Source organism: Ruditapes philippinarum, unplaced genomic scaffold, assembly GCF_026571515.1.
Source record: "Ruditapes philippinarum isolate M1 unplaced genomic scaffold, ASM2657151v2 ctg4256_1_1_1_1, whole genome shotgun sequence".
NCBI lineage: Eukaryota > Metazoa > Mollusca > Bivalvia > Venerida > Veneridae > Ruditapes > Ruditapes philippinarum.
In genome coordinates this window covers 64,530-81,423 of record NW_026853900.1, presented here as the reverse complement: position 1 = coordinate 81,423, position 16,894 = coordinate 64,530, and the positions used below count along the sequence as shown (strand labels likewise).

The window sequence follows — 16,894 nt, the reverse complement described above, 5'->3', positions numbered from 1 at the left end:
CCCTCCAAGTTCGAGCGAACGAAGTTCGACTGTAGTTTCATCCATTGTAGTCTCGTTTAGGGCACACGCAAATTTTTAATCTTTGGGACAATATGCCGCTTTTCATGAAATGGCACTAATGTGTCACAATGAAGGTTTCATGGTAGCCGCCATATTAACACATCTACAGATGTTAAAATATTTCTTAAAGTTACCACTTCATGTTAAATTCTGCTTAAGCTGGTGCTAGGAGGCGTGGACGGTAGCTTCCAGTTATGAACAGGCTTAAACATACCGAGTCTGCAACATTTTCAATTTTGCCCTGTTGTACTTTCCTGTTCTCTATTTTATAACAAATATGCATTATAATGTGTGTTTAAAACTGCAACTTTTCTGCTGAAGAAAAAATGTCAATAATACAACTTTCAAGAATATATTAAATAGAAAAGTATTGTTTTTTTTTATAAAGCAAAATAATAGATTCACAAACATTATTTGAAATGTGGCATGCATCTTAACTGTAACCGAAATGTAACAAATTCGGATCAAAGTCGCTCGGTCTATACTATAACCTTAGAAAACTCACCTCGCTCTATACTGTAACATTGTTTATTTTTTCAAACGCATTTAACGAACAGAAAAATAGGTTCAACTGGTCATTTACTTTTATAAACGATTCTCAACACAAAGGACTAACGTTTAGTAGGTTCACTTTTTGTAGGCATGCTGACATAATTTCGGAATTGGAGAAAAATGCGTTGGTCTCTCGATTCAAATTTTCAAACTCAAATCTGCATATTTATAATGGAATATAGAGAAAACTCTGCGGTGAAGGGTCTGAAGAAATATATGACTAGATACCGGATTCAGTTCCATACAAGCAAAGCACAAGCACATCCTTTAGAAACTGAACTACTTGTAATTTTGACCGGAATAAAATCACCTACCCGTTTTCCCCACAAATAATCCTCCATCTTGAAAATTCTATACTGTTACTAGAAAGCGCGATACTGTAACACGTTCCCTACGGTGCAAACGGCGTGTTGTCACACTGTCGTCTTGTCGCTAGCGAAACACGCCACGTGGAGAATTGTTGTGCGGCGCACTTTTGTGCGGCTTATATATAAAATCCTTCGATTTGAGCCCAGCGACAATGTGACATCACGACAACATGCCGCACGCCAACGCGCCTTTGGTGTGTATCGTTAGCGACAGGACGACAAGACGAAAGTTCGGCAATGCTCCGTTTGGCACTTTGTCGTGATGTCGCTCGCTAGCATCAACACGACGCTTATCAGCCACCATTTATTTCATACTTAACGGAAGAATTCGCTTATTGGCGCTTTAATGCTCGCGACAACGAGCAAGCTCGATAAGAAGCCAGTCCTTCGATATAAGCCAAAAGATAGGGCGACATGGCGACTAATATATTTATACCTTTCAGAAACAAGGCGATATCGATATTTGTTGCGTTGCGTCCAGCGACAAAATAACGCGCAATAGTGTACCAAATCAGCTACAATTGTTTGCTTGCTTGCACGTGAAAGTACATGTATAGTATTAATATATCGTTTGATAGACTATTGATTTTTCTAACCAACAGGCTATTTTTGCACGATTTTCACGTGCAGGTCATTTAAATACATGTTGTTTTGTACATTGGTTGTACACATGGCTGAGCTGCATTGTGATTTAAGAAAGGAGCATAGATTTCATTTCATGATTTATACTCACCTGATGGAAAATACATTAGGATATATTTCCGTTTCACAATCCGCTAATTAAAAAAACAAGCATCTGTGTCTCTTAGACGCACATTGTAAACCCCAATACTGCAGTTTATTTCTGGCGAGCAAAACGTCAACACCGCTTGCGTTTTCTCTGTGTTTTTTCCGGAGTTTTCTCCTTTTGGAGTAGAATTTTTAGTTTTATTTTATTGTTATTCAGTTATTTTATCGTTATGTCGGATGTAGAAGACGATAATAAGTGTATTTCATCCCGTACTTCGGGTGTTTCTCAAGCCAAAACTTCGTTGAAGAATCTAACACCTCTGGCAAGCAAAAAGGACTTGAACATTTTGCGTTTCAAGGTAAAATGAGTTCCATTGACTCGAAATTAGAAATGTTACAAGAATTATTCATATCTAAGCCTACTCAAGTTCGGAAACTGCGACTTTGGTCGGGCAGAGACCGGATGCTCAAAATCGGGAAAACATCCCTGCTGGGGAGTGTAGACCCTTATTACCACTGTACCCTTCTTTTGATGAAGGAAACGTATCAGATTCAAATAGACAATATGATGTTTAGTCTTTACAACCTGGACAGCATGAAAACTGTTGTTTACAAGACTTTTGAGGTGTTTCACACTCTGTTGTTAGTGTTAATTCCAACAAGAGCTTACACTTGGATGATGATATGCATGTACCTGACCGGTTTACTAAGTACAGTAAACATACAACCACTGTTTTGGCCGAAATGTTTGGGGAAGATGCTGTGACTACAACAGATTCAAATAGTAGAGGTATTGTTTTGGAAAGTACTCAAATTAAAGTTTTAGAGGATTCATGGATGTGTTCATGGAGGTGTTCTGATCCTTCTAAACTCACAGCTTACAAGGAAAGTTATCGTTTAACTTTTCCTATTAGTAACCAATCTGAAGAAACTTTGTCAGTTTCATCACTAGATAACATGATTGAGACATTACTAGTTATGAAATATGGTAGTAAGTGTTCTAAAGCTCAGTCTTTATGTTCTCAACCCTTAAGATCTTTAGAAAAGATGGCATATCAAGGTCAACATGCAGCTAGGATGGGGCTCATCATCAACAATTACATGCAACAAGCACTGAGTAATCTTTTACAAAGTGACAAGCTTAATTTTGACAGTGCTATTCAGTGTGTTAGAGACATTTTTGTAAATTAATGTCGACAAAATCTCTTGATCTTATGGCACGTACATGTGCTTTCCATCATCTCATTCGGCGAAGAGCAGCTATGGCCGACACTGGTTTACAAGATGTTAGGGATGTGAAAGATCATATTTTTAGATTACCTTTTTCTCATGAAGGCGTGAGCAAAAACCGAAGGAAAGGAAAGACTTGAATAATCAACTTTCAGATTTGTTGCCAGAAACACGTCGTAAGAGGAAGTTTCCACCTTCTCCAGCAACAACCGATTCTTACAGGAAGAAACAACGTTTTGAAAAGTCTGATAGGTCAAGGTTTCAGAAGAACAGATCATTCAATAAGCCGTACTCCTTCACTTTACCAAAAGTACAAGATCGTCGCAGTAATGCCACACCTAGTTAGGTATGTTATTTTTGTAACAAAAGCAAGTCAACATGACCTTTTTTGTCTACACCCAGAGATACCTGTTAGGGGTCCCCTGAGGTTCTTTGCAAATCAAAGGAATCAAATCACAAACGATCAGTGGGTACTAGATACAGTGTGTCAAGGTTACAAACTAGTATTCCTAGGAAAACCAAAATTCAACGGAATTCGCAAAACAATTGTGCCAAAAGAATAAATAATAATTATACTGCGGGAGGTAGAAAAACTATTACAGAGCAATTGCATAGAGGAAGTTCCTCAGAAAGAAGTGAATCAAGGTTTCTACAGTACACTGTTTCTAGTACCCAAGAACCTGAAGATTTAAGACCAGTAATCAATCTCAAACCCCTCAACAAGTATCTCAGAAAACAACATTTCAAAATGAATTCCATGAAAACAGTCCTGAATTTAATTCAAAGAGGAGACTTAGAAATCTCAATTGATCTAAAAGATGCATATTTGCATATTCCCATGTTTCCAAACCACAAAAACATATTGAAGATTTGCAGTTGGCAAAAAAATGTATAAATGGACTTCACTCCCATTCGGTCCAACTTCTGCTCCAAGAGTTTTTACCAAAGAAGTAGCTGTTGTAGCAGCATTTTTACAACAGCAAAATTTCCGTCTAGCAGTTCATCTAGACGATTGCTTGGGACTGAATTCTTTACACGAAAATCTTCCTCTAGATCTATTGAGAATGATAAGTGTCCTCACTCAGTTAGGTTTCATAATAAATGTATAAAAGTCACTTCTTCAACCAAATCAATGTATAACTTACATAGGCAATGTGTTTTATCTCAAACAAGGTGTAGTGTCTCCAACTCCAGACAGACAAATAAAGATTTCTCAAGGAATACAAACAATATTAAAGAAAACTCACTCTACGACAAGAGAGTATTTACACATTCTAGGTCAAATGGCGTCATGCTTAGAAACTGTAAAAAAATGCTCGTTTATACACGAGGCCAATTCAGTTGCATCTTCTTTCCTTTTCAAGAGACCTAGAATTTCAAATTCCTTTAACCAAACACCTTTTAAGTCATCTGACATGGTGGTTACATCCGGTAAATGTTTTACAGGGCAAATTTTTTCTACCATGGTCAGCGAATCTCACACTCCAAACCGATGCTTCGATGAGTGGGTGGGGAGCGTGTATGGATACTCAAATGATTCAAGGTTTTTAGTCAAACAGCCAGAAAACTCTTCATATCAATTGTCTGGAGATGGAGGCAGTATACCTTGCTCTATATGGTCAAAGGTAAAAAAGTTCTGATTCGATCAGACAATGTCTCATTAGTACAGTATATCAACACACAAGGGGAAACCAAGTCTCCTTCCCTATGTATACAAGCCTGGAAAATGTGGCAGATTCCCATACAGAACAAAATTTAATTACAAGCAGCTCATGTTGCAGGCAAATTGAACTTTCTTCCAGATCAGTTGAGTCGAGTCAAAACAAGACAAACAGAATGGAGCCTTCATCAGACCATAACACATTTACAAAATATCATAGATCTGTTTGCCTCGTTTTACAATCGCAAAGCAGTGAATTTTTGTTCATGTATTCCCCATCCCCAAGCTCTAGCAATAGATGCCTTAATAATTTCATGGGAGAGGATGTTTGCATATGCCTTCCCTCACATATGTCTAATACCTCGAGTTTTACAACACATGAAATAATTTCATTGCAAGATAATTCTGATTGCACCATTTTGGCACAGACGTCATTGGTTTCCAGCTCTGTTACAAACGTCAGTAGCAAATCCAATCAAACTTCCTGCATGGCCAAAACTTTTCCAGCAAACAAACTCACAAATATTTCATCAAGTTCCGAAGTGTTCAAATTGACAGCATGGCTGCTATCAACAGACAATTAAGAAAAAAAAGGCTTTTATAAGAAAATTTGAACACTCCTCACAGCCAGTTGGAGACCTGGAACACAAAAAGGTTATGCTTCCAAATTTAACAGATTCAGTCGCTGGTGTAGTAACAAACAAAATGATACCTTTTCAGCATCTCTAACTGACTGTGCATAATTTCTAGCCTCCTTATATTATGATGGTTTGCAAAATAAAACAATAACTGGATATAGATCTATGCTATCCTTGGTTTAACAACCTAAAGGGAAATTTCCCATTGGACAACATTCTTACATAATAAGACTTTTAAAAGGTGTGTTCAATTTGAGACCTCCTGTAAGTAAACTTTTGCCTGAATGGTATTTACCGAAAGTTTTAAAAGCTATTCAAAAATATCCTTTTGAACCGTTAATGAAAACCTCATTGAAATATATTACTTAAAAGGCTGTTTTTCTTACAGCAATTACGACGTTCCGAAGGGTCAGCGACTTACAGGCATTAAATCTTTGAGAAGGATCAGTTTCAGTTTCAGTACAATCTGATGGAATTACCTTTGTTCGTCACAAGACAGACCAAATCATTGTTCTACTAAAATCTCCATTCCTAAGTTCAAGGAAAATAAATTGTTGGATCCTAAACGAGCTTTGGCTATTTATCTAAAGAAAACAGAACCTTTTACACGTAAAGGTAAAAATGATGAAGTCTTTTTCTAACTGTAAATGAACCGCATTCGAAAGCTTCAGATCAAAGAATTAGCTCATACATAGTAAATACTATTCGTGAAGCATAAGATGACAATACGAAAAAGGTTAAAGCACATTCAACAAGAGCTTTAGGTCCATCTTGGGCGCTTTACAAGGGTGCTTCTATACAATCTGTGTTAGATGCAGCAGACTGGTCTAAAGAAACTACCTTCATAAAATTGTGTAGGAGAGAAGTATCTTCTAATGAACTCCAGGAATGATTTGTACATGTTATTTTAACAAGAAGTTTAATTCCGACGGATTGCGGACAGTTGGGTTTCTTTATAATATTGTGGGAATATTAAGGATTTCTCACAAGAAGTGGGAATATATATGTAATAGTACATACATGTTTAAGTACAGAGACATGAACTTATGTAAAGACATCAATTTGTTAATCTCTAGGGAACTTTAGTGGAAAATAGTTAATGATGGATTAGAGGAATAGAAGTTAAAAATACCAGCCTCTTCCATAAAGTTGAGTAGATTGCTCTGTAATCTATATCCTAATGTATTTTCCATCAGGTGAGTATAAATCATGAAATGAAATTATAAAATTTGTATTCACATTACAATTTTATGAATGGATTTATACTCACCTGATTGAGTTTCCTCCCACCACCCCTAAAGTAAACTATTAGTGTTTACGTTTTACTCTTGAAATAAACTGAAGTATTGGGGTTTACAATGTCTAAGAGACACAAATGTGTTGTTATCGCTAGACGCTTGATTTTTTAATTTTTAATTAGGGGATTGTTGACTTAAAACGGAAATATATCCTTATGTATTTTCCATCAGGTGAGTATAAATCCATTCATAAAATTGTAATTTGATTACAAATTTTATAATTTTATTGCAAAACTGAAGGGTTATTGGGTAAACCGACTCGCCCATGTAAAAAACTGAGGTAAACTATTTAATTAATGAAAATAGCTCTGGAAACACTTTGCCCATGTTGGATCGTACGAATGTACAAGAAAACGTGTTTTATGAAGTAAAAAAAACAACATATTTGCATCAAATTGCCTGGTAAAAGGCTTAGTACTAAAATGTATGTATTATAAGGAAAAGGCTACTGAAAGTAATGTGATAAAAAATAGTTTTGAAAAATCAGAAAAATTCACATTTGATAATTCACCACGATTAAAAAACTAGAAAGTGTACTTGTCTGGGTATAAGTTAATGAAAAAAATTACACTCAGTATTTATAGACCATATAAAGATAGCCTACTTGTGACACAAGAGCCCGGTTTGAACCGGATGACGCTCACCGAATATGTTTTGGAAACAGAAAAGTACAAATATATATATGAAAAAGCTTAAATCATTAGTTTGTCTCTTATCAAACTACGGAAATATGACTGATATATTAATATCATGTAAAGCACTTTAAAAATGACGACCTTTGCATTTAGAATCGTCACTCTTTCAGGTCACAATAATTTTGTTACATATATAATATATAGTTTACAAAAAACTCACTGGGGCTGCACTCTATCGCTGAGAGCTCACATACTGTTATGTTCATTGGTTGGAGGTACGTCTTTACAAAATGAATTTAATTAATTGTCGTTCGGTCGGTCAGACATAACCTTTTCTAAACAACTCCATTGGGAGATATTCTCTTACATGTGGGTGTGTTTCTATTTGCAGGACGATGACAAAATGTTAATGAATGCCTACTCAAATTTGCAGCTAAATAAGGTTGGTCCTAGTTACACTGGAATGTTGTTTGTGGTGAGTTTCTTTTTAACCATGTCAATTCTCAAAAAGACTAAGGGGTAACATTTCAGCATATTAAGATACATTCCTTGGTATTTCCCTTTAGTATTTGAAACATCGAAATCTGAGCACAGTTATGCATTTTAAAACCGTAAAACATTTCATAACGAGGCAGTTTTCGAACTTCAAGTCAGAATCATAGGCCGCCGGGTATAGGAATGCAATTAATTGAGGCATGGAGGGGTACCTGATCTGTTTTGGTACACGAAGAAGCATGTGATTGGTAGGACATACATCATTGGTTAATTAATCTTGTACTATACGTGATTAGTAAAAGTGATACTATGCCCATATTTTGTAAATTGTGAGCATATAGGTTAAAGTCAAAATACCATAATTGTATTTAATATTTTATCATCAAATATTGCTAAATCACTTTTTAAAAAGTAAATATTTAGAAGATTGATAATTCACCTTACCGGAATTATTAGAATATCACAGGATTCCGACACACTTTGGTATGTTAATATATAGTGTAATTAAAGTTCTAAAGAAATTTGAGCAAAATAATAAAAAGAGGATTTTTATAAAGAGTCCCCTTTATAAAATCTTTATTTCAATTATGTTCCTGACATTGCTTGTGTAGGTTAAATACGCTTTTTCTTTATATTAACAGACCCCTGTTGGTAAAAATGAACACAATGTCTATTTTAATTTTCATTTTTTTTAAAAAAGCACACAAATTTCTCGTTAAAAAAAACACAAAATTGTGTAGAAATGAAAAGATACAAAATGTCCAAAATGTCTCATATTTTAATGTTCGAAGATAATCTTAATTACCTTCCTGACACTTTGTTATACTATTGCATATGCACCCTTGCTTATCCTATGGATTTCTTGCACAGAGAGTGGTCCAGTAATAAGACGCTCGCTTCAGATGTGAGACTTCCGAGGATCCTTATTTCATTTTACTGATATGATCATTTGAAAGAGGCGACATATATGGGTAACTTTTGTCGGCGGCGTCGTTGTCGGCGTCGTCGGAGACCGCGTCCCCTTAAGCTTGTCCGGAGCATAAGACATTATAAGTCGGATGTACTTCAAGCTTGGTATGCATGCTTCTAATAAATACCCGAAGTGCTATACATATACACAAGAACCGGTACTCTGCACTTCATAATTATTGAGTAATTGCCCTTTGTTAATTTTCATACTTTATTTTTGTCCAGGCTATTTCTCTTAAAGTATAAAAGCTATGGTCTTTAAGCTTCATAGGATTATAGATCTCATTAAGACGAAGTGCAGTGCATACAATCCGGTCCTCTGCAATTCTTATTTTTTGAGTTATTGTCCTTTGTTAATGTCATACTTTATTTTTGTCCGGGCCATTTCTCCTAAAGTATAAAAGCTATGGACTTGAAACTTCAAAGGATGATAGATCTCATAAAGAAGAAGTGCAGTGCATACGAACCGGTACTCTGCAATTCTTATTTTTTGAGTTATTGCCCTATGTTTATGTTCATACTTTATTTTTGTCCAGGCCATTTCACCTAAAGTATAAAAGTTATGGACTTGAAACTTCATAGGCTGATAGATCTCATTTAAAAGAAGTGCAGTGCACAAGAACCGGTACTCTGCATTTCTTAATTTTTGAGTTATTGCCCTTTGTTAATTTTCATACTTTATTTTTGTCCAGGCTATTTCTCTTAAAGTATAAAAGCTATGGTCTTTAAGCTTCATAGGATTATAGATCTCATTAAGAAGAAGTGCAGTGCATACAATCCGGTCCTCTGCAATTCTTATTTTTTGATTTATTGTCCTTTGGTAATGTCATACTTTATTTTTGTCCGGGCCATTTCTCCTAAAGTATAAAAGCTATGGACTTGAAACTTCAAAGGATGATAGATCTCATTAAGAAGAGGTGCAGTGCACAAGAACCGGTACTCTGCATTTCTTAATTTTTGAGTTATTGCCCTTTGTTAATTTTCATACTTTATTTTTGTCCAGGCTATTTGTCCTAAAGTTTAAAAGTTATGGTCTTTAAACTTCATAGGATGATAGATCTCATTAAGAAAAAGAGCAGTTTACATAAACCGGTACTCTGCATGTCTTTTTTTTAGTTATTGCCCTTTGTTAATTTTCATACTTTTTTTTTGTCCAGGCCATTTCTCATAAATTAAAAAAGCTATTGACTTGAATCTTCGTATGATGATAGATCGTATTGATACGAATTGCAGTGCACAAGAACTGCTGCTCTACACTTTTTATTTTTAGCTCACCTGAGCATATGCTCAGTGTGAGCTATTAGGATCACTCTTCGTCCGTCGTCTGTCGTCCGTCGTCCGTTGTCCTTTCACACTTTTGAAACAACATCTCCTCTGAAACCATAAAGCAGATCATAAAGAAAATTTCACAGGGATGTTCCTTGTGTGAAGCCTTAACAAAGTTGTTAAAAAAATTCCATTCCATGCAAAACTCTGGTTGCCATGGCAACCGAAAGAAAAAACTTTAAATATCTTCTTTTAAAAAGTCTTAAGAGCTAAAGCTTAGATATTTGGCATGAAACAACTTCTAGTAAGTGTCTACCAATTTTGTTCAAATAAAATCCCTGGAGTCGAAATTGGCCCTGCCCCAGGGGGTCATTAATTTTCCCTAAATGCATATAAGTAAAAACTTAAAAAATCTTCTTACAAAGAACCCTAGGAGCTAGAGCTAATATATTCAGCATGAAACATCTTCTAATGAGTGCCTACCAAGTTTGTTCAAATAAAAGCCTCGGGGTCAAAATTGGCCCCGCCCCAGGGGGTCATTGATTTTCCCTATATGCATATAGTAAAAACTTAAAAATCTTCTTTTAAAGAACTCAAAGAACTCAAAGAACTAAGATATTTAGCATGAAACATTTTCTTATAAGTGTCTACCAAGTTTGTTCAAATAAAAGCCCTGGGGTCAAAGTTGGCCCCGCCCCGGGGTCATTGATTTTTCTTATATGTTTTTAGCAAAAACTTAAAATCTTAGAGTTTAGATATTAAGCATGAAACATCTTCTAGTGAGTGTTTACAAAGTTTGTTCGAATAAAAGCCCTTGGGTCAAAATTGGCCCTGCCCCGGGGGGTCATTGATTTTCCCTAAATGCATATAGTAAAAACTTAAAAATCTTCTTTGAAAAAACCCAAATAGCTTGAGTTTAGATATTAAGCATGAAACATCTTCTAGTAAATGTCTACAAAGTTTGTTCAAATAAAAGCCCCGGGGTCAAAAGTGGCATTGTGTAACAATATGTGTATAGTAAAAACTTAAAGATCTTCTTTTAAAAAACCCAATGAGCTAGAGCTTAGATGTTTAGCATGAAATATCTTCTTATGGATGCCTACCAAGTGTGTTCAAATAAAAGCCCTCGGGTGGAAATTGGCCCTGCTGGAGGGGGGGGGGGAGCTGCGGTCAATGTTTTTCATTATATGTGAGTAGTAAAAACTTATCATTGTGAAACATATTCTAATGAGTGTCTTCTAAGATGTTCAAATAAAAGCCCTGGGGTTTAAACTGGCCCCGCTCCGGGGGTTTATATACAGGTGAGCGACCTCAGGGCCATCATGGCCCTCTTGTTTTAGTTATTTTCCTTTATTTCTTTTTTATCCTGGCCATTTCTCTTAAACTTTATTGTTCACAAGGCGACACATCCGACTCGCGGAGTTCAAGTTCTGAAGTAATATGCCGAGATATTGAAAAGGTGGAAAATGCATTTACGTATTAAGAAAGTAGAAAAATGTAGCTTATTGAAATTGTAACGCAAATGAGAAACTACGACCGACCAAAATTCTATTTGTATCAAAATCAAACTGCTTTATGGTATTTTGCCATATCTATACAACTTGGGATAACACCTGAGAAGAATGACTTAAACTAAGTCTTATTAGATGAGTACTCATTTTGATTGTTTTGACACATGTGCTATTCTTGAATGTGTGAAACGGGGAGACTAAAAACGGGCATGTTTCTTCTAAACAACATAAATTGATAAAAAAATGTGTTTCCTATAAAGTCCCAAAAACAGTGTGCTATCCGTAGAAATATGTTGTTCTCCCTAAAGGAAACCTTTCATCTTGTTTTAGATTGTTACACGAGGTAAAATTGTACGCGTGGTTTTCAAGAAACCTGGACTTGAAGTTTCCGAACAAATTGATGAAGCTTTGCAAGAACTAATCAATCCGACTGCAAGGTTGTTAGTGTTTTACGTTGAGGAACTGACGGACAAGGTTGTTGTAGACTCTATCAAAATTGACGTGGATGCAAAGTGTAGAGGCAGCGGGGTATGTAATTTTTAAGATTAACCGTAGATAAAAAGGCTTTGTATCTATGATAAACACAACCTGTATTTCAAAATATATTCAAGAATTTAAAAAAGATGATCATGTCATTATGGTATGCATTATTGGTCAGACAGTTAATTAAAATACTCACATGTAAGAGTAGAGAAAGTCTCAATCACTTTCCCCTAATTGTTTCGTATTTTTATTTTGCAAGTTGATTCGTTTATAAACGAAGATATCTAGATATTACTTGTAAATGTTTCTTCATACACATATTTGATATGTTGACATACATTTTTATGACCCCCCGCCCACAAAGTGGGTGGCATATAGCGTTGCACTTGTCCGTCCGTCCGTACGTCTGTCCGTACGTCCCGAAATCTTGTGAACGCAACTCCTCTTAAACCGGATGGCAGATTTTGCTTAAACTTTCAGGGGTAAACAACCTTAAAGTGTAGATTGTAGTAAAGGAAATAATTTTTGCTGCGACCAAATTTAACAGAATTATGGCCCTTTGTTGATTTTTTCACTATTTACCATATAGAAATTTTGTGAACACAACTCCTCGTAAACCGGATGGCAAGTTTTGCTTAAACTTCCAGGGATGAGTAACTTTAATGTGTAGATGGAAGTAAAGGAATGAATTTTTGCTGCGACCAAATTTAACAGAATTATGGCCCTTTGTTGATGTTTTCACTACATGCTATGTAGAAATTTTGTGAACGCAACTTTTCTTAAACCGGATGGCAGATTTTGCTTTAATTTCTAGGGATGAACAACCTTAATGTGTAGATAGTAGTAAAGGAAGGATTTTTGCTGCGATTAAATTTAACAGAATTATGGCCCTTTGTTGATTTTTTCACTATATACTTTGTAGAAATTTTGTGAACGCACTTTCTCCTAAACCGGATGGCAGATTTTGCTTAAACTTACAGGCATAAACAACCTAAATGTGTAGATGGTAGTAACGCTGCGACCAAATTTAACAGAATTATGGCCCTTTGTTGATTTTTTTACTATATACCATATATATGTTGTCGGTGGGGGCAACCATGTCCTTTGGACACAGTTCTAGTAATAATTATATTTTAATGCATTCTTTTCAACTGGCATAATAATACGGGGTTTTAAGTTGAAATAATTGAATATCAAGAAATCGAAAAGCAATTTGCATCTGTTGAAATTAAAACAATTTGTATGAAGTAATCACTGTTCACACATAATCTTTTTTGTATTTCTAGCTATCTTTAAAACCCCAACAATATACTTTGATTCCCGGGTCAACGGATAAACTTACAGTTACTGGGACACCTTTCTCTTGGGTTGGCCTTAATGCTATGGACAAAGCCTTGTTACTTCTCAATGATAAAAACGTGCTGATGAAAAATCAGGTAATGATTTTCTTATAAAAAAATACAAAATATTTGATATTAAAATTTAACGTTTCAACTCAGTGGATATATATTTGTAAGCAAGTACAAAGGCCATGGTGAAAAAGTTTACGACTTTGCATTAGCTTTTTGCCGAAGCACGTTCTAAAGTAAAATTTAACGACTAATAGTTGTGATATTCTTGTGTTTTGTTCCGATACACGAACAAGATATAAATATATATTCATGTTCACATTCAATATGCGCCAAAGTCATTCACTGCAATGTATGAAGATTACTGCTATACACTGGTAATTTTTATGAGCATCATATATGTTTGCAATTAAATGTTTTTATTTTCTAGAGTTATTTTAATGATAACCTACAATGTTTGTATACTTTATTCGCTTACACATGTTATAACAAATATTGTATGTATATGAATAAAACTGTCATGTCATAATTCATGCATGTCTTTGTTTATTGAAAGCTAAATTGATCAAACATAAACTTAACTTATTAAAAATTCTTAGGTTAGAAAGCGCAATTAGACAGTTTGGCAATTATACTATTCTTTTTTTTGCCACCCGGGCATATAGTAAATGAACCATCCGTCCGTCTGTCCATTTGTCCCTCATCATAAATCGGCAAGTTGAATTTTTTGTGAAGTTCTACCTGAACCAATGGCTTCATAACTTACACACTTACTAATCAATACAAAGAAAATGATCTGGACAAGATCACAAGTGTGAAATAGATTTTTAGAATTTTGCCCATGGAATTTTTATTTATTGACAAATGTATTTGAAATTCCGTAAGCGAATAATTTGCATGGTATTTTTCCTTTGGATAGAGTAATTAGGTCAAAGTCACCAGTGCTAAAATAGATTTTTACACTTTGGCCAATACAGACTTTATTTATTGACAGATGCATTTCCTATTTGGTAGAGAGATAACTTATTTAAAATTCTTCCTTTTTGATTGAGTTAGGGGTCAGTGGGTCAAGGGTGCCAATATTATATTTCTACACATTTGCTAAAGCAGCCTTTCTTTTTTGACTGATATTTATTATATTTGGTAGGATGATAACTTCCTTGGTCTTCTTCCTTTGGAATAGATTTTTACACTTTGACCTATACAGCCATAAATTATTGTCACATGTATTTCCAATTTGGTAAATAGATAAATTTACAAGACAATTTTCCTTCTTGATTGAGTTAGGGGTCAGTTGGTCAAGGTCAAGGGTACAACACGACACCGTATTGATGGAGGATGAGGATTAAAACCCCTTCCCTTCTCTTACTCCGAATGCCAGAAGTCCAATTAAGTTTCCTACTAAACTATAAATACATTTTTAAATTGGATTATAGAAATCATTCTATCCTACAATGGAATTGCCGTGGTCTAAAATCAAATTATAAAAATCTACTTCTACTTTTATCAAAATTCTCTCCATATGTAATGTCTTTAGGAGACTATGTTATCTCCTAAAGATAATACCTCTATAAAAGATTATACACTTTATAACTATATATGCACTAGTAACGCTAGAACATCAGGTGGTACAAGCATTACTATCGCAAATTGCGTTCCTCAAAAATAACTAAAACTTTACAAAAGCTTTAGCAAATGTGTAGAAATATAATATTGGCACCCTTGACCCACATATCCCTAACTCAATCACAAAGGAAGAATTTTAAATAAGTTATCTCTCTACCAAGCTATAACTGTGCAGGTGACTTTACATCGACCTCTAACAATTTGTTCTCTATACCTTCCTCCAAATGTAACGGTAACAAGTGATGAACTTGAGAGTATTGTTCGACAATTAGCATCACCTTTCTTTTTCTTAGGCGACTTTTATGCTCATAATTATATGTGGGGCAGTATATTTACAAATAACAAGGGTTATACGACTGAAAATTTGATAGATAACTTTCAGCTTTGTTTATAAAACAATCAGTCACCTACATATTTACATCCAGCTAAATGTACGTTTTCTTGCATCTACCTCTCGATTGTCCACTCTGCTATATACTTGGTCTTCGATTGGAAAGTTTTAGACGACCAGTACGGCAGTGATCATTATCCATGGTTGCTAACATGAAATGACTCTATACGAGATAAAGACGTCAAATTTTTAAATTTAAGAAAGCAAATTGGGAAACATTTACTAGGCTCTGTTCTTTTGATCTACCAAAAATGAATTTAATGTCACTTTTGCTGATATAGTCGAAACGTTCTCTTCAGCATTACATACGATTGCCTGCAAAGTTATTCCATTACCAAAAAATAATAAAAGTAACAAAATAAAAAAACGTGGTTTAACGATGAATGTAAAAAAGTCGTTCGTATACGTAAAGCTTCACTTAAAAAATTTGAACATCGCCCTACAACAGAAAAAAAATGAAAATTATAGAATATTGAAGATCAATTCGTCAATCTAAACACCAATCATGGCAATCATATGTTTCAAATAATAATTCACATACTCCTATTAGGAAAGTCTGGGATGCAGTATGAAAAATAAGTGGTAAATATAAAAAGAGTCAAACTGTTCACTTAAAAGCTGGTGATGGCTAATATGCCAAAACAAAAACGGATATTGCAGAAACTTTGGCTAAAACGTTTTGAAAAGAACTCTTCTTCAAACAATTATTCAAATGAATTTCAACAACATATATGTAAAGCTGATCGAGAAAGAGCATATTAATTTTACTTCAACAAACGATGAAGACTATAATTCCCTTTTCTCTATTGATGACTTAATTTATTCAATCAAAACTGCAAAAGATAGTGCTGCAGGCCCGAACGAAATTTACAACCAGTTTCTTCAACATTTACCACCCAATCTCTTGACTTGCTTCTTGAAATTTTTAAAATAATTTGGTTATCTGCTAAATTTTTCAACACTTGGAAAAATGCGTTGGTTATTCCTATGCCTAAACCTGGAAAAGATTCAACTGACCCTACAAATTATCGTCTAATTTCACTAACAAAATTCTGGAAACAAAGTGATCCCTCGGAAGCATTAATCACAACAAAATAACATAAGAATTGCAGACTCGGTTTGATTGAGTCTGTACATGAGGGATAATGAATAATAACAAGTTGCCTCTGCAAAACAATCGAGAGAATGATAAATAATCGGTTAATTTGGAATCTAGAAAATAATGGAATTATCACTTATTTTCAGTCAGGTTTTCGTAAACAGCGAAGTACAAACGATCATCTTGTACGACTTGAAACTTTTATTAGAGAAAACATTGTAAATAAACAGCACCTGGTATCAATTTTCTTTGATCTTGAGAAGGCTTACGGTACTAATTGGAAATATGGTATCCTAAAAGATCTAAAGGATGCTGGACTTAAAGGTAGACTTCCTCTTTTCATTTTTGGATTTCTAAACGATAGGCACTTCAAAGTAAGACTTGATTCAACTTTTTCCGAGGACCACCAACAAGAACAAGGTATTCCTCAAGAAAGCATACTTTCTGTTACACTTTTGGCCTTAAAATAAACAAAATTGCTAGCGCTCTTACACCAAGCATAGATTGTTCTCTATATGTAGACGATTTTCTTATA

The 16,894-nt window shown here is 34.8% G+C and overlaps 1 protein-coding gene across 1 annotated transcript in view; it reads left to right on the top strand.

The window, feature by feature from the left end:
• LOC132738303 (venom factor-like) overlaps positions 1-16,894 on the top strand; it is a 97,197-nt gene that overhangs the window by 26,901 nt on the left and 53,402 nt on the right. The window contains exons 13-15 of the mRNA XM_060725780.1: positions 7,562-7,645; positions 11,742-11,939; positions 13,181-13,330. Coding sequence (XP_060581763.1) covers positions 7,562-7,645; positions 11,742-11,939; positions 13,181-13,330 — 432 coding nt within the window. The remainder of the gene's footprint in view (positions 1-7,561; positions 7,646-11,741; positions 11,940-13,180; positions 13,331-16,894) is intronic.